General features: G+C 40.1%; 1 protein-coding gene across 2 annotated transcripts in view; it reads left to right on the forward strand.

The window, feature by feature from the left end:
* Positions 1-14,000: 14,000 nt before the first annotated feature.
* GALNTL6 (polypeptide N-acetylgalactosaminyltransferase like 6) overlaps positions 14,001-21,718 on the forward strand; it is a 420,375-nt gene continuing 412,657 nt past the window's right edge. Inside the window, exon 1 of one of the 2 annotated variants that reach the window (XM_042871381.1) lies at positions 14,001-14,138. In XM_042871381.1, coding sequence (XP_042727315.1) covers positions 14,001-14,138 — 138 coding nt within the window. The remainder of the gene's footprint in view (positions 14,139-21,718) is intronic. The other variant, XM_042871380.1, reaches the window with a different exon arrangement.

Consider the following 21,718-nt stretch of genomic DNA (forward strand, 5'->3'; position numbering starts at 1 on the left):
AAACGGGGAGGTACTCCTTCAGAAATGAGTAGAGGATATGCATGTCAGTTGCAGATATAACTTAAAACTTGATAAATCCTCTAATTGCTAACATACTAAATGACTCTTATACCTGCAAGTGAGTGCTTAATGCATTTTTGTAGCTCATTTGCCTTTTTAAGCATTTTTAAGGGCACAGCCTTGAAAACTACATCTGCAGAAATCTGCAAAGTGACATTCTGTTATTGATTCTATATGAGGAACTTCCTGGTGTGTTAGTTATAGGGAAGATACCTTGCATCCTGGGAGGATGCTGATAATTCTGTACACCAGACAGCAAAACTCAGACAGTGTGCAAAGAGACTTCTTGCTGGTGCATAACTCCTCTCCCAGAATGCTTTCTGCTTGCTTCAGGACAAAAAACAGCACATCTTAAGACATAAGCAAGTTCTTCTGACGATACGATTTTTAGAAGTGTTCAAACTAATGATTCACGACCATTGAAGTTGTACGGCATATACAGCAACTAGAATCCCTCTCTCTCAGATGTATATCTGCTTTTTGGTTTAGAACACTGTCATTCTATATGCCTGCATCAAACAGGGCATGAGGGGCAGCATCCAGCTTCTCTCACATCTTCAGTTTGATGCTCTATTTCATTTTCTAAATGAAAGAGCAGTACGCAGCAAGCACAAAATATCCTAGAATTGTTCTTATTGGACTTCATAAATTTTAGTCATGTCACTGGCATGTATATCTGAGCATTGGCAATTATATTCCTGAAAGAAAATAGAATTTTAAAGAGGGAATAGCTTTCAGATTTGGAAATCAGTGCAAGGCTTTACTGAAGGTGACACACATAGTGCTTTGAAACATGTTTGTGAACAGGGAGGAAGAGTATTTGCTTCATGAAACTAATTTTGTAGTGATCCTTTAAAAAAGGATTATTTTATACACTTCCTTTCAGTTAAGATGCTTTTTACAGAATGTATGTATTTGATTACAGCCTGAAATTTCTGTGGAATGCCTTGGTTTTTGTGTTTTCCTTTTTAGAATTTCCCCCTTACTGTGGTACCTATGACATAATCTATAATCAGCAGCAATTAAACTTAATGATTGTAGTCTTATAAACAACAAGCTGTTTCAGATAATGAAACAAATTTTGAAATACTTCTTCAATTGCAGATAGGTCTAAAAAATCACTATGCTGCTATGCTGAGTATGCTGGAACAAAGTGTTCCTTTAGGAAGCTGAATGCTCTCTCATGCTTACTTATGTTTCTGCTTCTCTCTCAGCAGTAAGAGTAAAGCTCATGCTTTTGGCTCCACCGTGGAGCTACCAATTGTAACTGCAACTGCACTGTTGTCATGCAACTTGAATTGTATTGAAAACTTACATGTCTTATGTTACTGTCCTGAACTTACTGATTGGTACTGTAACTTCAGATAGTCATAAGACTTTTTTGAAGCAGAGGATGTTCTATTCAGAAGAAGTTAGGAAGAATGGACATTTTGCTAAGCTATCAGAAGTAATAATTATAATTTGCAGGTTACTGCATTTTGAAGACTTTGTTTAGAAATACAAACAGGATAAAAAGTTTTCTTCTAAATTCTGAGTTAAGCAGCTGTTTTTTTGTTGCTGTTTGGATGTTTTATATTGCTTCCATCAAGCCCATTTTTATTCTTTTGTTTTCTGAACTTCTTTAACTTCCTCATCATTTTGCTATGCTTATGAAAATTTGGTGGTCATAAAAGTGCACTTTCTGCCTAAAGCATCTCAGTACACATCTCAAAACTGATCTGCCTTGGTGAAGCTTTTGGATGTTGTTTCTATCTATCTTGAAAACCTATATAGCATATACTTCATGTTTCTTACTCTGCCATTTTTTACATTAGACTCAGCTTTTAAATTCTGTTTTTATCTTCCACAAAGGAATAACTTCTTCCTCACACACCTTAAGAAAAAGATGAAAAATAAGCTCAGTGCAGTTTGAAAAATAAGAAAATGATCACACATACCGGCATGTAACATAATACTCATCTCCCAGCATTCCACCAAATAAAATCATAACATAGTTCATGTTGTTAGAGTCATTGTGTTTTAGACACAAGTAGTTGGAATGACAGTTATTAGTTTTAGGACATGCTTTTGGGTCTTTTAGGAAGAGTCATCAACCCTTCTGTCTGATACAGATAGCTGTGTGTGGACTAATCTGGGAAGATGACTAACCAAGCCTGTCCAGGGGCATCATATTATGTCATAGATTCTTCTATTTAAAAATATTGGCATCTCATTCCTAAGACAATTTATGAATTTTCAGTTCCCAGAGTTTTAAACATTCTGTGACTATGCTGTATTAATCAATATAATAAATGTGTGCAATGTTGGATTTTTCCTTACCTCAAACACTCTCTTAATAAAATAGGTTATTGATGCATGATTTTCTGAAACTTGTTTGTATATAAAATTCTGCTGAACTTCTTTGGGGGTTTGTCCATGAAAAATGTCTGGCATGCTAGCAAAAACAAAACAAAACAAACAAAAAAAAAACAACAAAAGCCAACAACCAATGAAACCATAAGAAATAAAAACAGTATTTGAGTATTACTTCAGGACCTCTATGGGGGTAGATTCTCCCCAGAAATAGATTTTTTGTGTATCACTTTATCATTACGTGTACTGAAGAGCTTTGACATTTTCTGACCTATTGTCAATACTCTTACACAGTCATATGTCATACTGACCATAGCACTCAAGCATGCTGGAAATCATCTTCTGGAGTCACATAGCTTGCTCCCTACAAAAATATGCAAACAAAAAAAAAAATCTTAAGACCAATTTTGTCTTTTTGTTTTAGACCTTTGCTCTGAATCAGCTGAAAGAGGAACTAGGTTTGTGTGACTCAGTGCATAGAAATCACAGTATTGTTTGCCTTAAAAGGTGCTCTGACCCAATTTCAGCTCGGTTTCTATAAGGTTTCAGCTAGGCAGAAACAATATATCTCTTTCTGCATACTGCCTGCTTCATCTTCTTTTCCTTTAGTAGCTGGCTTGTCAAAGAGACTAAGCCATTGGCAGTTTGAATTGTAAGCATAATGTTCTTGAAAGAACTGGACAATTAGGAAGCTAAGTAAGAAAATGCACATGGTCCTCAAGGAGGAAGGGAAATACATAGTTCAGAGACTTTTATAATTCTTCAAAATATTTGTTAAGTAAGGAGGGAAGAGAAACATTAGTCAAATGGATTGATCAAATCATCTGAGCTTCTCAGGCCAGAAGGGATCCCTGGATTTATCAAGTGAAATCCCTGTAATTTCACATAATCAAAATGCATTTTTCTAACCATAAAGTTAGTGAGATCCTCTTCAAGCATGTTAATTAAATTTTTTTCTAATAGCTGATGCTATTTTAGTCTACTATTTGAAATTTTACTCTCAAAATCTTTTGTTTTTTGCAGGACATTTTGTATATTACCTTGCCCCAAACAGTACTACTCAGTTTTCTTTTATTATTGTAATCCTCAAGGCCATCTAGCTATTTGTGTATAACATTTTAATTTTCTTTATTGCTGATGTCTCTCAAAATGTCACTAGCATGCCCCAAGATTACTGACATAATATTCAACATATTTTTCACCAAGAGCAGTGCTTGACCAGCCTCTACAAGAGCTGAATTTTACACGATGAAGACAAAATAATACATAAAAAGGAATATATATCTAAATTATAATCTGAAATAGTGCCTATCCCCTAAAGACATGAGGTATATTTCCCAGTCAGCTTGACTGAGTACAGTCAGAAATTCAATAATGTAGCTGAAGGAAAAACAAAGTACCAAATAACTTACACCAATAACGAAAAGTGCAGCTAAATGCAGTTCTCTGTGCAGATGTCATCTCTTTTCTTTGATAATGACATTTAATATAAGATATGGGTTAAATTTTTTTTCTCTGAACAGAACCTTGAGAGACCAGAACAAATTTTTCATGCTGAAATTTAAATTAACTCGTGCTAGGAATAATGTTTAGAGTGATGTGAGCTTGACCAAATGTTGATGTGTTAGTGTGTTATTAATCATCAAACTGAAATAAGTTCAGTTGTGGTCCTTTTTAAGACTTCTTCCCATTGTTTTCAGCATTTACAAAATAAACTTTATTACTAAATGGATAGGTGCAGTCTTTCTGAAAATTGCATCATGTAGATGTGCACCTATAGCTGTACCAATATAACTGTATTTGTTAATGCTACCATGAAAACTACTTACAGCAGTAAAGGAACTTTTTCAGTGTGCTACTTGTGAGCATCTTTTTCAAAACATGTTCCCATGCTATGTTTTTAGGGTAGATTAAAAAAAAAAAAAAAAAAGTTCAAATTAATATGTTTAAGCATTTTTTTTTAAGTTCTAATGAATAAACATTGTCAATAATTCCATATAAAAATCTGTTGGAATGTAACTAAGTGAGGGATATTGTAAAATAAAATAGAGTCTGGTTTGTAAAAGAATGAGAGCTTGGTGACAGAGCAAATTTGTGTTTGTAGTCCTAATTACAGTGACCTTACTCAGCAATTACATGGTAAGTGACAAAAAGAGAGTAGATGACTTTTGCGCAATGGCAGCTCTATCTTCACTCAAAACCAGATATAAACAGTGCTCAGAGAACTCTTTAAACACTGTGGGATTTTTCCCCTCTTTTTATCGATAGAATTTGTGCCTCTTTGCAAGATATGAGTATGTGTCATTGTTATTCATGGAAACTGTCAGGCTTTTTAACTCCTTTGAGAAACATGAAGGGTGAATGACAGATGGGAACTGTTATCTTGGCAAGGAAGTTCTGCTGGGAGAATGTCACTGTATGAGACCTGAAAGAAAGAAAAGATGATAATTTCACTTGTTCTTGTACCAAAAGGTATCTGAAAAGAGCCTGTGATACCATGACATTTTGACTCCCAGGCCATGATATTTTGACTCCCATAAACTTGTGCTGATACTGCCTTCAGTTTTGCCCAAATAAGCAAAATGGTCTTGAAAAGCTCAAAATGTATCAGTTAGGCTTAATACCAATAATGCCAAACACTCTGGTTGTTTACTAAGGGCTGGAAAGCATTTAGTGCAGGTGTGATAGCTTCAGACACAAATTTTAATGTTTCAAAAGAAACTTCAATACACCTAACTATTTCTGAGTCGATCAAACAGTAGTGACTCTTTGTCTACTTGCTTCCTTTGACATTCACATTGCATGCGTTTAGGATTGGTGAAGATCTGCATCACCTTAGTTTCTGTGTCAGAATAATTAGCTCTAATATTATACATTCATGGAGTGACAATGCCCTCCATTCAAATTCATTTAAAACATGGAAAGGAAACATGGAGGAAAAACACTGCTCCACTAAATATGTGTAAGTGGGCATCCAGTTGGGTAGGAGAGGGATGGTGATGGCCTTGCTGATGGCCCAAGATAAGAACTGAAAAAGAATGGTTGTTTGGGATTAAACCAAAGCCCTCATTTAGATTGAAATGAAATTTTTGCTTTTAATTTTATTTAAAATTATCTTCAGTTCAAAGTAAGAAAGTTTCCTTATAGTGTTCATGGTTTTCACTCATTTCTAGTTTTTAACAAATACATTTGGTTCCATACTGGGGCCATTTCTAATTTTTTTTTTTTTTTAATAGAATCTATAATTTCAGTAGAAAACCATTTTTCCTCTCCCTGTTCTAGTATATCTAAAATGGCTGATGTATATACCTGGGAAAATTTCTAGAGAATTTTTGACCAGTTTATTAGTCACTTTGTAAAGAGCTCTTAACATTAGATGTTCTTAAATTTACCATTAACTTAGTGAAGAAAAATTTTGAAAACCCATTTATCTCCATTCTTAGCTATTTTTTATCTGTGAATAAGGACTGGTCCTCTTGATTTTGTATTAATTAAAATTAACTCCTCGAGGTGTAGAAGGCCTTCTCCATCCTAATTATTAAAAATGTTTCCTCTAAATGAGAGGGGAAAAAAGTCCAAGCTATGGTTGCTAAGATCAGGCATTACTGCAGAACTACAATTTGTTTAGACAATGTTAGCTTCTTTTAAATAAGATTTTTCAAGCCATGTGAACAAATACCCTCTCATTGCAGCCTTATTCAGCTCTCATTTGCACCAGATCGCTGGAACTGGAATGAAGCTGTTCTTTGAGGAAAAACTTCAAGCCAGATACAAGTGTTTGAGAGCCCTAACTCTGAAAGGACAGGACAGAACACTTATTGATTCACAGTAGGGTAGCACAGGATGTTATTGGCTTTCCCCATGTACATCTCAGTGTTGTCTAAGGACTATCAGCTCTCTAAAGTTAAGTTGCTCCAGTACTAGCACCCCGTGCTGCTTCTAGCTATTTGGAGGAAAAAGAAGATTTAGCAGTATACAGTATTGTGTGTCTCAAAACTTTGGATTCATGAGTATTTTCACACCAGAAATTGGCAGCTTTCATGAATTTTCATAAAAGGGGTTAGCTCATGGAGATTCCTACACAATTTGCTAAAATTGTCTCTGTCTTCAGTTTCTTGATAGCTATTACCTTTTCTCTTACCAGAGTCTGAGGAAGAACTGAGAAGAAGCTAATTAGTTGTAACACATTTTTAACTTATGGATATTAGTACTCTATTTTCTCATCTTTGGCTAATGTAAAATTTATTGAACTTATTGGGTCAAAAATTTCAATAAGCATTTAATGAAGCTCTTTGGTTAGTTTTCATTTCCTTTATAATATCCAGTTCTATCTGTATTTCTTACATTGGATCCTTTAATGTACTCTAGGTTTTAGTACTGTTGAATATCCAATGAGCGTGAATGAAGTCTGAAACTGAAAGGATAATTTGTGATGTCTGAATTATACTAGCCAAGGAAGCCTTCTATTTCTCTTGAGGACTAAGTATTTTGAAATGTGGAGAACAACTTACGTGAAAAAAACATTGAATCTCCAGTTAGCTGGACTTGGACTGTCAATCAATCTGACAGGTAACTATTGGTCTACTGTTGTTTTTTTGGGTTTTTGTTTTTTTGTTTTGTTTTGTTTGTTTGTTTGTTTGTTTTAACCTTTGGTTGGTTTATCTCTGTTTTGTACACAAAATGTTAAATGTGCTAATAGTGTAAAAGTAGAAAAATTTCTCGCTAACAACCCTTAGAAAAGTATTTCCTAAAATGAACAATTTCTCTTAAGTCCTGTTTCTTCCAGCATTTATTTCCTTATTTGGATATAACAGAATCAATGCACCAACGTGCATTCATGTAGCTCACGAGACATCACTAATTTTGAGGACTGTTGTTTTAAATAAAATGACCTTTTTTCCTTAATGATGGAGTAATAATTTACATTAAAGAGGTGCAATTGCTAGGTTGCACAGAGTATTTAAAACCATCACCTCGCTTTCTGTGGTATCTATGATACATTTCTGCAGTACATGTTTGAATTCAGCATATCTCTATCTTCTCGTAATATAGTATAAATATGTTTCTTCTTGTTTCATGCTTTTACGTGTATTTGTACTAGAAAGTTGCACTGATGAGCCTGGAACTCTCAGCATTATGATTTTCACCTGAATTATCTTTGACAGCTTCCTCATCTCCAATATGAAGCAAATGGCATTTGTTTCCCCAGATTTACATCACAGTAATGAACAGTTAGTTGCCGCTGCACCGGGGAAATACCACATTAGCAGCAAACCAACATTTTAGTTTTCTCACCTCTACAAAATGATGTCTTGATCTCTGACACAGTGGGGAGAGATAAAAGTCTTTGATGTGATGTGAGATCTCTGTATAAGCCTCAGACTTTCTTGAAACCCCAATGACGTGCAACGCCTCCTAAGGAGTGGCAGGAAGGTGTGGTGGGGAGTTTTGGACATGTAGGAGTCACACTGCTTGGGGGATGACAGAGAAATTACTACTTGGTGCTTTCTCATCCATTCTGCCTTTCAGTACGGTGAACTGAAAGAAAGGCTTCTCAATGCTTTTTCTTCATGAGAACCGTCTGGAGGAGCCCAAAAGGAAACTGGGAGCAAATAAGCAAGTAAGCATTGAGGAGTTTCCTCTATCCCCTTTCCCTCCCCTATGGTGCAGACATCTCCAAAGGTTGCTGGTGATGTCTCTAGCAAGAAATCAGAACTGAAGGTAACGTCTGTTAACATTTGAAGTATTCTTCACATTTTACAAATTTGGTGAAACTTTCAACCTTCAGCTTTTCAGAACACACTGCTTCATTTTCAGTGATATAACACTATGTTAGGTCCAACCTGAATAAGGCTGTGAAATGAGAGTGCAAAGGCCCTGTGGATTACTAACCAAAGGAAACTCCAGATATGAAAAGAGTAATGTTGATGAGAGGCCTTTGAAAAGTGTACAGCAAGTTCTGTGAAACTGGCCAAAGAGAATATCTAAGATGAGGATCCATAAAGAGCTGAATGCTTTTCCAAGTTAATGCAGAGCTGAGTTCGCTGATTTTTGTAAATATAATAAGTTGTTTCTGTTTGTTGAAAAGATGATCTAAAAAAAGATAATTTTGTTCATCCAACTTCCTGCAAATGACATGTTCTCTGCCACATTTAGGTCCTAATTACAGTGGATTTTTGTGAAAGGAAGAATGGAAAACTATTTTTCCTGACATCAGTGTTTTATGAATACTGAGCTATTTAGAAATATTTGACATTGTACTGATTTTCTGTCTCAAAATAAACTTTTCTGATTATCCTTACATTCCAGTGATTTCTTTTGTGCAGCAGTGAATCTGCACTTGTGAGGTAACTGCCAAAAAGTCTGATCTATCAGCATTTTTGTTTGCTTTCTTGAGTTTATAGTAGCACAGCCACAAAGAAGCAGCAATCATCCATCATCCGGCTAGTCAAACAGAACAAAGATTTGAAAGTGGAAATAATTCATGGCTTTAGCATTACTCATTTAAGTTCTATGTTTTTTATAGACTTTTAGTGGAGCAATAGTTTTGTTTTGGAATTTAAACTAAATGTTGGAATTTTAGAATAGTAATGAAACAGTTTTCTAAATCTCAAAGATTTTTACAGACACTCAAAGAAACTTTTCATATAATTTCATTATTTTAGCTTCTAATAAGCTTTCTATGGAGCTGATGTATTTTCAGGTGTACTCTGACTGGAAAATCTCCACCAGCTAAAAAGAAGATTTCTTCTGATTTATTAGAATTAAGACTTTAAGAACTGTTTGCATGATACTTCTCAAGTATTTTTGTTGGGTTTTTTTTGTTTGTTTTTTTGTTTATTCCATGTAATGTTGGCAAACCTATTATCTTAAAAATACAAGTCAAGATCCAAAACTTTCGGCAAAAGGGACTTAAACTCCTCTTGTGTTTTTCTCTGGGGGCTGAACTTTTATATTTCCCATATGAGTAGGAGGGTTCCTAAGCTTCCCCTTCTCCCTTAGCAGAAGTTCCTCGGCCAAATGAAAGAGATCAATAAGAAAAAAAACTGCTACATGTGATGGACTTATAACCAGTATATATATAATCAATCACTTGGGGTTTTGAGGTAAATACATTGAAAGATTCCTCTGCAGAATACATTGAGAATGTATGTTTTCTGCAGGAGTTTGGAGGATTTTGGATTTTGAACTTTTGTTAAGGTGTTCCTTCCTATCACAACAAATTTCCATTTCTAGTGGGCTACCAGTGTCATGTGTCTGCCTGGAGGTTTTAGTCAAGGTTAAGTGAGGGAGTATCTGATGTGCCGTGAAAAACCTTTGGAGGTCTGAGGATGAAAAACAGCCATGACAAAAGTGTGTCAGTGCCCTAAATATCAGAACAACAGACCTCCCCAGATAGGGCTTGAAGGAGTAGAAGAAAAGAACCCTTTTCCCCTCATCCTGGCTTTGAAAATGTTCTGTAATAGCTAAGCTGAATAACTATTTTACATCCTGAGTTACCTGGAGTGTATGGAAACTGTTGAGTCATGGCCTGAACCACTGATTGATCACCCGAGGAAAAGACTGAGTTAGCCATGGGAAAATAGGTGAAGGCAATTCACCTATGTGACTGGAAGTGATGGAGTCTGGCTGCACCTCTCTTAGATCCCATTTAAGGGATGACTGCCACTGGGGAAAGATCTCTTTTTGGAGGTCCCTCTTCTGTGGAGTCTTTCCTGTGAACTCTGGATACAGGTGAGTGTTTCTTCTCTGTTTCTTTTCCCATTTTCACCACGATAATATTTCCAGCTGTAATACCAACTGTAACACTGGAGGTAAATGTTGTAATCAAAACAAACTCCTATTCCCTTATCTTTATTCACTCTTTTATATAGTAATATTACAGACCATTAATCATCGTTTTACTAGATTTATTTTTAATTTAGAGTGCATAAACCTCTGCTGTTTGTAACAGGGATCACAATGATGGGATCTTTCTATTTCACACAAGTACAGGTGAGCTGCTGTAGCTATGCACTGTTGTAGCTTTCCTGCATGCAGTGTATTGATCAGCTGTGAGTGGGAGTCTTGCGAGTAACTCTGCATGTAAAGCTGTGATCTTAACGAATGCACTTTACATGCTGTCTGAGTTCAGCTTCTAGGTACAAACGCATAGCAGGAAAGTTTCTCATCTCCCTGGAAAGCTCCGCACCAGGGCGCTCTGTAATCTGTTCTGTTTTCTGGTTCTGAGTTGTAACAGAAGTCTTGGTGGGCGTTTTGTCTTAAGAGCACCCGTAGGAGCAGATATAAAAGCATATCCACTAAATTATGGAGCTAAGGTATACAGAGTCTTATAATGCACCTTTATTGTTCTTTTTAATATATGGCTCAAGATTCTAAACAGCAAATATTTTAAGTTCTGAAGGTATTCCCCCTTAAAAAACTATATCCTACTACAAGTTTTTCTAGGGCGAGCATACATTATTGTCACTTGTGTTGATGTGTGGCTGAAGCTTCTAAATCACCAAGCAAGGACTTTAAGGTTTCTTTTTCTTTATTTTTTTTCTCCTTTAAGTTTCACTAGCATCTTAAAATCTTAGCAATTCTTATTATGGCTAGATGGCTTATGATTGTGTGGAAAAAAATATTTGCTGAAACAGTGCCTTTATTCTTCACAAAGGAGACCTGAATTTGTGAATTATGGACAGCTGCTACCACAAAGACACTCTTATTTTTTTGGAAATTGAATTCCATCTCCTGAGAGTGAATGTGAATGTTTGCATTCCCTTTTAGTTCTAGAGAGGGACTTAACGAGCAAGCTGTTGGAATTCCAGGATGCCCCATCTTTCCTGTCAGCTTCTTTTTCTATTAAATTATTATACAAACTTATAGCAATTGATGGTTCTAGCTATTATGCTTCTCACAATGAGTAGAACATTGGGGCTAGATCCCTGCAGACAAAATGGCAGCTGAATCAAAATCTTCCACGTGCTACCTAAGTTCCCTCGCCCTGAATATCTAGCTGAAAAGTAAGTGGAATTCCTGACAATGAGATTAGTGCCCTTTGATTTTTGTGAGTACTCCTACTTTTTGGCAGATTCAGCTTCAGGAATACCAAACAAAACTTTTTAATGTAACTCTTTTGGACCTGATACCATGATATCCTTGTAGCCTGGCTGGGGTGAAAGAAAAATATTGATGTCTCTCCTTTGTCACTAAGACAGCAGAGCAAAGCCTTGCACATGATGCTGGTCTAAGAAAGACTAGTTCATGTAGGTCTTGCAGCTACTGAAGGTGTGTGAAAGGATTGCCTGGAAACTGCACAGAGAATAAAATAGCAGTGGCTCACTACTGAATGTGGGATTCTGTCTTCTGCAAACTCTGTAAGGCTCTATCTGTCCTGGATCTGAATCCACTCAAGTTCACACTAACAGCCTGGTTTAAAGAATACAAATTGATTTTATTATATTTGTATATGACCGGCTTAATCACAAAGTGCTCTTGACAAATTCTGGAAGGAAAATGATAATATTCAGTGGAAACAGGGCAAAAGGGTGATGTATTCACCCACAGGAACAGAGATGGGAACAATGGAAGAGGTGGGATTTGGTTCAAGGAAAACGTTAACAACCAGAGCTTAAAACCCTCACAAAACGGTCATTAGGTAACAGCATGAAGCTGCTGCAAACAAAGCGTGCACTCCACATGGAAGCTTAGAAAAAGAGCACACACGGTGCACAATTATCCTCCTTCTCCTACAAGCACCCAAGTGGTGTATCATGCTCAGTTTTGTATGTCGGACTTCAAGAGAGATGCAGATCAGCCAAATACCTTCATGGTGAATGGTACAACACATCAGCGTTTGCGATGTCCTGGGCTGTTTGTGGAATACTAAGCAAAGTGAGCTTTTGCAATGTAAAAACCGAGGAGAATACTCTTCTGATCCTTGGTATAATTGCCTGAAATCGCAGCAAAGCAGGTTCAGGTTACACATGAAAGAAAAGTTAGTAGCTGCAAGTCAGAACAAACTGGCTGAAGAGGCTGGAGCAGTGCTGTCACTGGAGGCTTCTAGATGAGTTAGCCCAGCGCTTGTCAGGAATGACAGAGGTGCAGTGATCGTGCCTTGGGGCAGAGCTGTGCGGGAGCTGACCTCCTGAGGTCCCCTCTAGTCCTATTTCTCAGCATTGCACTTTTCCCTCCCACCCCACCTTCAGACTTCTGTTCCTCCCACAAGCTTCCCTTTATCTCCAGCTAGTCTCCTAAAATTAATTGCTAGCTGCCTATCCTATTGTATTATGCATGTGTAGGAAATGCTTTCTGCAAAAGGTAGTTCTGCAGTTGGATGAGATCAATCTAACCCATGGGAAGGACACTGCTTCCTGCCATTTCTAGAGACACACTCTGGACACAGGAAGAGAGTTCTCACTGTAGGATTTAGACCCTGTCACTTAGAAATATTTTAAACCATGAATATAAATTTGGGCCACAGCTGATAATTTTTATATAGGGGTCAGAAAAAAAGGAAGGTAGATGTATTGTTATTTTATGACATATGTTCTAAGCATATGCTGCAAGTGGGTACATTTCCCTGCTGCTCAAAGAGATTAAGCTGAAAGGGCACTCACTGGCTCGCTGTGAGCTTACCCGAGCGTTCTCCCGTATTGCTTAGAGGAAAGGGAACGGTGACCTAGGAGCGAGCAGCTGAACTCGGACTCAGAGCTCAAATGATGCAACAAGGCAGTAGAACCACATGCCCTCGACACCTCCAGCTCTCGGATTTCCTCCCGAAGCGGGGGGAATGTCCCACGGCTCCCGGTCCGGCACAGCTCCTCCCGCGGTCCACGCAGCGCCGAGGAGGACGGACTAGAAAGGGAATTGCAAGCCCCGGTGTCCCTGAGCCGCGGCGATGCTCGTCTCCGGCCCGCGGCCCCGCATCCATGCCGCCTCCGTGGGGCTCCATTGATCCGCGGAGATGCGCCGTCCCGACGGCATGAGGGAGCGCGGCGGGGGCAGACGGGAGCCGTCCTGTCCCGCCCCGCCCCGATCCCGGCCGCACGTGTAGGGGGAGCCACGCCGCCCGATCCCCCGGCGGAGAGAAACGCTGTACCACCGCCCCGCCCCCCCCGCCTTTTTTTTTTTTTTTTTTTTTTTTTGATATAGATGTATTTTAACTCTTGCTTAGCAAATTGCGCTTGATGAGCTCACGATGCCGCGCCTCCCCGCCCCGGGAGGCAGGGGGATGTGAGGCAGCTCCGCGCATCCCTAGCGCTTCCGCATTACTCGGCCGCGCTTTGTGTCATTATTGTTATTCTTTTGCCTTTTTTTTTTGTTTTTATTCCCCCCATCCAATTCCTTCTCGCTGTCCCGCCCCGCGCCGAGCCGTGCTGCTCCGCGCGCAGGTGGCTCCATGCGCTCCCGCGGGGGCGGCCCCTTCGCCTCTCAGCGCCGAGCCGGGGCGGGTAGAGCGGCCGCCAGCTCCGGCCCCACCGCCTCCGCCGTGGGGGGCGGCCCCGCCCGGGTGCGGGGCGGGCGGGCGTGAGGCGGGCGGGCGAAGTTTCTCTGGCGGGGAGGGAAGGACGCGGCCCCGCGGCGGCAGCCCGGCTTTGGCCATGAAGAGGAAACAGAAGAGATTTCTGCAAATGACGCTGCTCTTCACCGCGGCGCTGATTTTCCTGCCCGACATCGGCCTCTGGTCTCTCTATAGAGAGAAGCACCTGGTGAAGCCGGCCGAGCCCGCCGAGCCTCAGGTAGCCGGGATGAGCGGGCCGGGGCTGTGAAAGTTGTGGGCACGAGCGTGGGGTGCCGGGTGGGAGCATGCGGGCTGCGGGGAGTTCAGCGCTGTGGTGAAGGCAGCGGGTTGTGCAGAGAGGAGAGGAGTTCTGCCCCCAACTTTGGTTTGTCTGGCGGTGTGTGGCTGGATGCTCACCATCCCTCTCGCCAACTCACCGCTCTCCTTTCCACTGAAAACTCAAAGGTGTGTTCGACAGCCTTTTTTTTTTTTTTTAAACTTATTTATTTATTTTTTAACTTTCAATCTTTTGGACATTACCAGTGTGACCCGTTACAAGTGCTCTGCATGTAACTTCTGGTCAGATTGATGCCACACCAGGCTTCTAAATATTCCCAGTTTACAACTGCCTCTTTCACCCTTATTAATAACGGTAGTTGACATAAGATGTTGGTTGCTTTCTGTCTTGTTTTTTCTTCTTTTTGTTGTTGTTGTTGTTGTTGTTTTTTCCCCTGAAGTTGTTCTTTCTCTTGTTGGGTTTCTGTGCGGCTCGTAAATCACAGTGAGACCTGCATCGAGGGAAGTTTTGTTTGAGGGAGTTGTAACATCATAGTGCTTTAAAAACCCTGCCTGCAATTTATTAAAGCTTGTGTGTGTTCTGCTCAACACTGCTGCACTTCGGCACCAGGACTGTAATTGTGATTTAAATGCAATATAAATGTTTTATAGGTCATTAGTAAAAAATTACGAAGTTGCTCAATCTTCTAGTCACATCGCCTTCATGGTGGAGTGCATTAAGCAGCACCGTGTGTCACTTTGGTGCGTTAGTGGTCTTAATGTCAGGGGTCAATACCTGAGTGTATAGCACATTCTCCACATGCTGACTGTTTAAGGCACTTGCTTCATCTGAACAGCAATATGCTTTATTTTTTTTGTTTATGTAAGCTGCTAGAAGTTAGTCCTCTGAGGTGTCATCAGTTTAGTAATGAAATGTGCTGAATGGAGGATACCCTAATTACAACAGGAAGATGTGAAGGGTAGCTTCCCAATTTACTCTGTCCTTCTGAGGGTTTTAATATGCAGTAGATGTCAGGTGCTAGACTTTAGTTGGAAATCATTTCTGCTGAAAGAAAATTATACCTGATTGCAAGTATCTGTCATTAGTTTGCAGGGTGCGTGCTGTAGTCTTCACCGTATCTGATTTACATTGTGATTTAGGAAGGCTGAAGTGTTCAATACAAGTAATCGTTTTCATGTTCGTTGCATGGCTCTTCTAAGAGCAGTATGCCTTGAGATAAGGTGAACTTTATGTGTGCCAGTCTGAGCCCTAAGTACAGTGTGACTGGCTAGCATCACTGCAAAACAGTGTCAAAAAAAGAAATGCTGCCAGATAAAATGATGCTCGGCTGCTGCTCTCCAAGGTATTCTTACATCTGTGAAGGGCTTCATTCTACTAATGAAGAACGTTTAAATTTTAAGTTTTCTGAAAGGGTCTTCTTTCACTCGTTTTCTTTTTTTCTTCTTCTTCCTCACCTGAATGCTAATTAAGCAGAAATGGGTTTAGTTTAATGGGAAAGCAATAAAATTGACAATGAAGCTTTGAACCTTGCAGCTGATTCCAGTGTAGTTCTACTGTCAGTGGTAGAGCTGAGGTGTTGAATATGTCATGCCCTCTAAGGACAGCAGGTTGTCAGAGGCAGAGCACGATGCAGACGTGGTTCTTGTGCCTTTTGGTGCGCGCGTCATAACCCAAAGTGCATGCAAGGCATGAAGGTTGCAATGCAAGTTTTGAGTTTAACTCTCTGAAGTATAAAATAGATCACAAGAGGGCGGTCATTGAGACTATGCTGGAAAGAAGATACTAACAGAGAAGATCACATTAGAAATGTCATAATAGATAACTTTTTCTCCCCTCTTATCTGAAGGTGAATGACTGCACTGAGTGTTGAGGCTCTGACTTTGCCCTTGGCATACCATTACTTCCTGCGTAGAGTGACTTAACATCAGTTCAAGGTCAATCCCACTGTAACAGGCTTTTGTTGCTTCTGCTGAATTAGTGTTAGGTTACCCAGGTCCACAGGTGGAGGCACGAGGCAGTCAGTTTGCTATGGGATGTAATGACTATGGAAGAGGGACAGAGCTGTCATGAGTTAATATATTAACTGCATACTGAACATGTGTCTCTGCTCTACTGCTGGCAGTAATGCAACCTTTACAATTACTGCACTCTTGTTTTAATAACAGCTAAATGGTGTTTCTGATCATCAGGTGTTCCTGAGGAGGTGATGCAGTGAAATCTCAATACCCTGACTAGGGGAGGGAGAAACTTCGCGAAACATTGCTGAAACAGATGTCTCCAAACTGGGTTGGGAATGGGGCTCTGCCAGCCCCATGGGTGCCTGCTGTTGCTCTGGCCAAAAAGGGATGGTGGCAGCTGCTTGAAGTATGGTGACCCTGACAGCAGGGTTCAAAAGTAGTCTGTGTGCTGCACGTAGTCTGCTTGTGTCAGTGAGCAGTTTCCCCTGGGTGCCATGTGTTCCAGTGCCTCAGAGAGGGCAGTTGTGCTCTTTAGCGTTGCCTAAAAATTGTAATATAGCAACATCAGATGACATTTTTTCTTCTTTAAAGTCGTACTCCAAGAAGTTACATAAGATATTTTTTGTCATTATGCAAATTCTGTCTGTTTCTGAGAGGAGGAGCTCTTTTTTTTTCTTCTATAGGACAGATTATAAGATAAAAAAAAAAAAAAATGCTATTGACAACGCTAATTTCAGGCAGCATTAATGATTCTGATTGCGTACATTAGTGCTCTGTGCATTACTGACCTGAGTGTTTTGTACAAACTTCATTTTTGCCTAACATATTTTTCCAAGGTTTTCGCTTGTGATACTGATAAGTTTGGTCAGTGTATTTTGAATACTGTTATTGGGGCTTAGTTTAGCACAGTATTTGAAGTGAAGTTCAAAAGTAAAGAGCCAGAGATTAAGATCTGCCTTATATGGAGCAAAGAGCTGTAAAATATTGCTTGACAATAACACAGTACAGACAAAATACTGTATGTCAGATGCCCCCTAACTTCTAAAATTTGTTTGAATTCTTTTTCAACTGGCCTTCTATAGGAATAAAAGAAATTGAAATTAAAGAAGCCTTATAAATTCTTTATCACATTTTAGTATCCTTAAGTTTCAATGACAGTTTCTATAGTTTAACTTTTTTTTTTTTTTTGTCATTGAGATATTACTTGAGATACTAGTATCCTGTTTGATACTTTCTTTTGACACAATCTCAAGCCATGATGGTTAGGGATTAGGATATGCTGATAAAGGTTTTAATTTCAGCTTAGTTTGCTGCGGGAACAGCACAGTACCACCAGCAGGATGTAATCCTAGTGCAAACCTGGCTACTTGCTGTCTGAAGTTAGTGCTGCTTTGCCTGGCTGCAGTAAGGCTGTAACCTGCCCTTTTATACAGTCGCAGTAGGTGAAAAAGAACTTCATGTAGTAGAATGGAATTTCCTATTGCAGCTTTCCAGTGCCCATAAAATAGGTGTGGTGCAAAGTGTTATGAGATGACTTTGTGCCTGCTTTTATGGGATGCCAGTGTTGTTGGCTGAAAAAGGAGAGCAGTCAGTCTAGTGAAGTAATTCCTGACACCTGTATAAGAAGGTAGAATTCTTGCCCTGTTTTGCTTATGCTCTGGTGCAGTGTTGCGTGCAACATCACCCTTCTGCTTCAGGCACTTCCATGGGAAACGTTGTGACTGCAGCTCACGCTCTCATAGAATAGCATAGTTAGGTTGGAAGGGACCTTCAAAGCTCACAGAGTCCAACTGCCTGACCACTTCAAGTCTAATGATGTTTGCACTTTTTATTCCTGCGTTTGTCCCTTTTTGTCCTTTTTTCTTCCCCCTCCCTTTCCCCTCCATTGCATTACTGTGCCCAAAACAGAGATCAAAATGCAGGCATCTTGCCAGAGGAAGGCTCTGTTCAATCAGATGGAGTCATGCTCTCCTTCCCTTGTTCTGTGAATCCCATATTTCTGTCTTGTTAGCCTGATGATTAGGTCTTTCTCTTAGGATACGTGAGGTATGTGTCTAACCAACTCATCAGGATAGTAAGAATGTAATTGTGACAAGTCCTGGCTATGTGCAGGTTGGAAAACAGGCACAAGATATGGCTTCCAGGTCTGGTAGCTGTGGAAGCACCCGCTTTAGTTTCTGAATCCAGGAGGTGGTTTAGGACTGAAATCTATCTTGCAAAGGTCATTAGTTTCTGAAGTCCATGAACGAAATGAAATTTCACACTTAGCCCGAGGCTGAACTTATGTTCATGGCTGTTGGGGGGACAGTCAGCTCCATTTGTTCGCTGCTGGTGCACTCTGGGTGCCTTGCTTAGGCCAGTCAGTTTTACTGCGAGAAAAGCTGAATGATAGAAGTGAAACATTCCTTTTTTTTTCTCCATCACTGTATTTCCAATGCTTTTCCAGTTAATTTCAGCAGCTCCAAACTGCTGTACTAAGCATGGTTGGGTTAGGACATGGTTAGGTGCCTGTTTCCTATAAGTGCCCTGACAGAAGTTGGCTGGTTGTGTAGGTGTTTGTTTCACTGTCTTGGTTACTGTTGGTTGCTTTCACCATAAACCTGTAAGGTAGAAGAGTTTTGCTTCTTTGCTAGCAGAGGAGTAAATAGGGTGACAAAGTCTACAAAAGCAGCTGCTTGACTGTTGCTGACATTAACTTTTACTATTTTGGGGAGTGTGTTGCTGACAGTAAATAAGAGTTATTGATAAGACAGTGCCTCAGTTTCTGTGCATGTGCTGTTTGAGGCAGGTCCTCATCCCTCTCCTGTGTGCTTCCAGTGTGTTCAGTCCCCGTTTGTTCCCTAGGTCCCTCTGCTGCCATGCCAGTGTGGCTGCCCACAGGCCCCTGTACAGGGCACTGCATGCTAGATAGGCAGTGGTGCCTCGATAGGCAGTGCACTGGCAGTCTCTTTGCCACCAAGTATTTAACAGTCAGACAGTTAACACTTATGTAATTCAATTTTTTTAATCTGAATTGCTCATGTGTAGTTTTATTCCCCTGTAAATATTGGAGCCTACTGAGGAAAATATCGTTTGAGGTCTGAAACTGTTGTTAGTTTTAAGATACAATATTATTTTTGGCAATTAACAGTATGTTTTGTTGTATTCATTATACCAGAGGGAGCCCTCCTGTGGTTAATTTAATACCTATCAATTTTCAGCAATGCTACTAAACAGAATGTGTCTTGCAGGATAAAATCGGCTGATTTTTATATTTAGTAGTATTTCGATTTAACTTCGTGTTGGTAATGTGCTTTCACTTGTTATTGTGTGCAGCCATATTTTTAAAGCACAGTCATTTCAGATTCATAGGAATGAAAATGTCAGATTGAGAAAGCTCTGTGCAGGCCAACACGTGGATATTTTGCAGGGATGAGTGGGGACTCCATTCCCTTACCTGAGCAGTGGGATGCAGGAACCTTCACTGTTGAGGGATGAACACCAAGCTCTGCTTCATCCCCTCCCCAGGCATGATGCCACTCACTGCTTTCCTAGACCTCCTCACCTCCCTGTGTGGGGAGTGAAGCTCTTGTGTTTGGGTCCAGAGAACCATAGCATGCTGTTGGGTGCATTGTGATTGGGAGCTGGGCTGCACCATGCCCTGCATGTGTGGCTCTGTGAGATACAGCCCATGTGTGCAGACACATGACTGGAGAGAAGAAAGAACAATTCTGATTATTTTTTCTTTCTTTTTTTCTTTTTATCTTTTCTTTTTAATGCTCAGGCAGGTAACTTATGCTCTTCATCTAGCAATATGCTGATGCAGGCATTTATAGCAATTGACTTCAGCGAATCTGAGTGTATGCTAACTATTTTGGTGGACCCAGGCCAGGAGCAGGCATGTTTGGTTACTTTAGATAAGGCTTACCAAAATTAATTCAGAGCTTGACAAGTTAAATACAGTGCAGCTCAGGAATCCGCAGCTGAAAATCTTAGATCTATCAGAAACGTGCCTCACAGTCATGAGACAAAATTACCTCAGCTGAACAAAATAGCACTGCCAATTTTGAATGTTTCTTTAAAATGTGGAAAGGCCTTAACAGGAGATGTCAACCTTCTGTACCAATTCCTCTCTGAGAATGTCAGTGTAAACTGGTTTTTAAGGTCAGGCTCTATTGTGATTCATTGCTTTCCAGCTCTTCTTGAGAATTGCCATGTTTGAAGGAGCAGCATGGGGTGATGGGCTGGGCTGTGCAGTCTTTGTCAAAATATGACTTTGATAGAGAAATCCCTCCCATCTTTATGAAAAACTGCTGGGGAGAGGCCTGCTTGAGGATGTCTGCTTGGAAAGCGAAGTTTGCTTCATGGGAGAAGGAGTGGAAGGAACCCTGAGCTTAATAGGGTGTCCTGCTTCTCTTTCAAACTTTTTTACCTTCATTTCTTTAATTTTCACATCTATGTTCAAAGAGGAGAAGATATGCCTCTAAGTCAATGCAAACACCTGCTAATTCAAGCCAGCTATTTAAACACTGCTGTAATAGCAATATATTAACAGAACTGTTGGAACACAAATGGTGAGGTGTTATGTGCAGCTAACATCAGAAATGCCACTCCAGGCTGGATGCCTGTTCCTTCTTTGGTCAGGGCTGCCATGTTCCTGCTCTAGGCAGTGTTTCATAGGTATGGCACTGTCTTGCGCTGCCATTTGCAAATCTCTTGGCAGATCTTATAAAAGGAATTCCCTATCCCCCCTTTTTCTTATGTTTTCAGGAGATCTGTTCTCGCTTTAGCAAGCAGTCACTGGCTGAAACATGGATTTAATAGACAGCTACAGCATCCCGTTCCCCCCCACCCCCCCATCTCCTGTTGGTTACCATCCAGGGCCTGAAACTGTCAGCCAAGTCTCTGGTGACAGGACATAACAGCATTTGGCAGATGCTTCATCCGATTGTCATCTGCCAGGACGCTTTCCTGATGTAGCTGAAGAATATTTGCATGTGTTCTTCTGAACCCTGCGAGCAGCAAACTGCATGGAGTGGGAAGATCTGGGACCAATGGCAGCTCATGGGAGCCTCACCCAGGGCAGCTCCCTGCACTCAGCCCATTGCTGTCTGTAAAAAACAATGAACTTAGAGTGTAAATGGGACATAGCAGACCAGAAAATCTGGCCTTTACGATTTAAATGTTTCATCAATCAGTGATAAGCCATTGATTCTGAGCTTAAAATGCAGTGGGGATTTTAGCAGTTTGCTTCCATGCTATACAGCAGTTTATGACAGGATGCGATGATGCTAAGAGATGTAGCCAAGCAGAGTAATTATCTGAACTAGGATTTGGTCAGGACACTCGTGTTAAAACAGGGTGCTCTGGAAATTGGATTGCTCACTGGAGTGTGTAAGTGTAGATTTATCAGAATAACTTAAGGTGCTCATTTGCTTAAAGAAGCATAATTTTTCATACCTGTACTTAGAATACAAGTGGAATAATAGATGAGTTTGTTTAGGAATTTTTAACCTATTTATTTATTATTGCTCTCTGAAAATAGTGTTCTATAAATTAAGTACTAGGAGCATGTAAACAAAT

The sequence above is a fragment of the Lagopus leucura genome, unplaced genomic scaffold (genome assembly GCF_019238085.1).
Source record: "Lagopus leucura isolate 7727_CA_CO unplaced genomic scaffold, USGS_WTPT01 Super-Scaffold_100004, whole genome shotgun sequence".
NCBI lineage: Eukaryota > Metazoa > Chordata > Aves > Galliformes > Phasianidae > Lagopus > Lagopus leucura.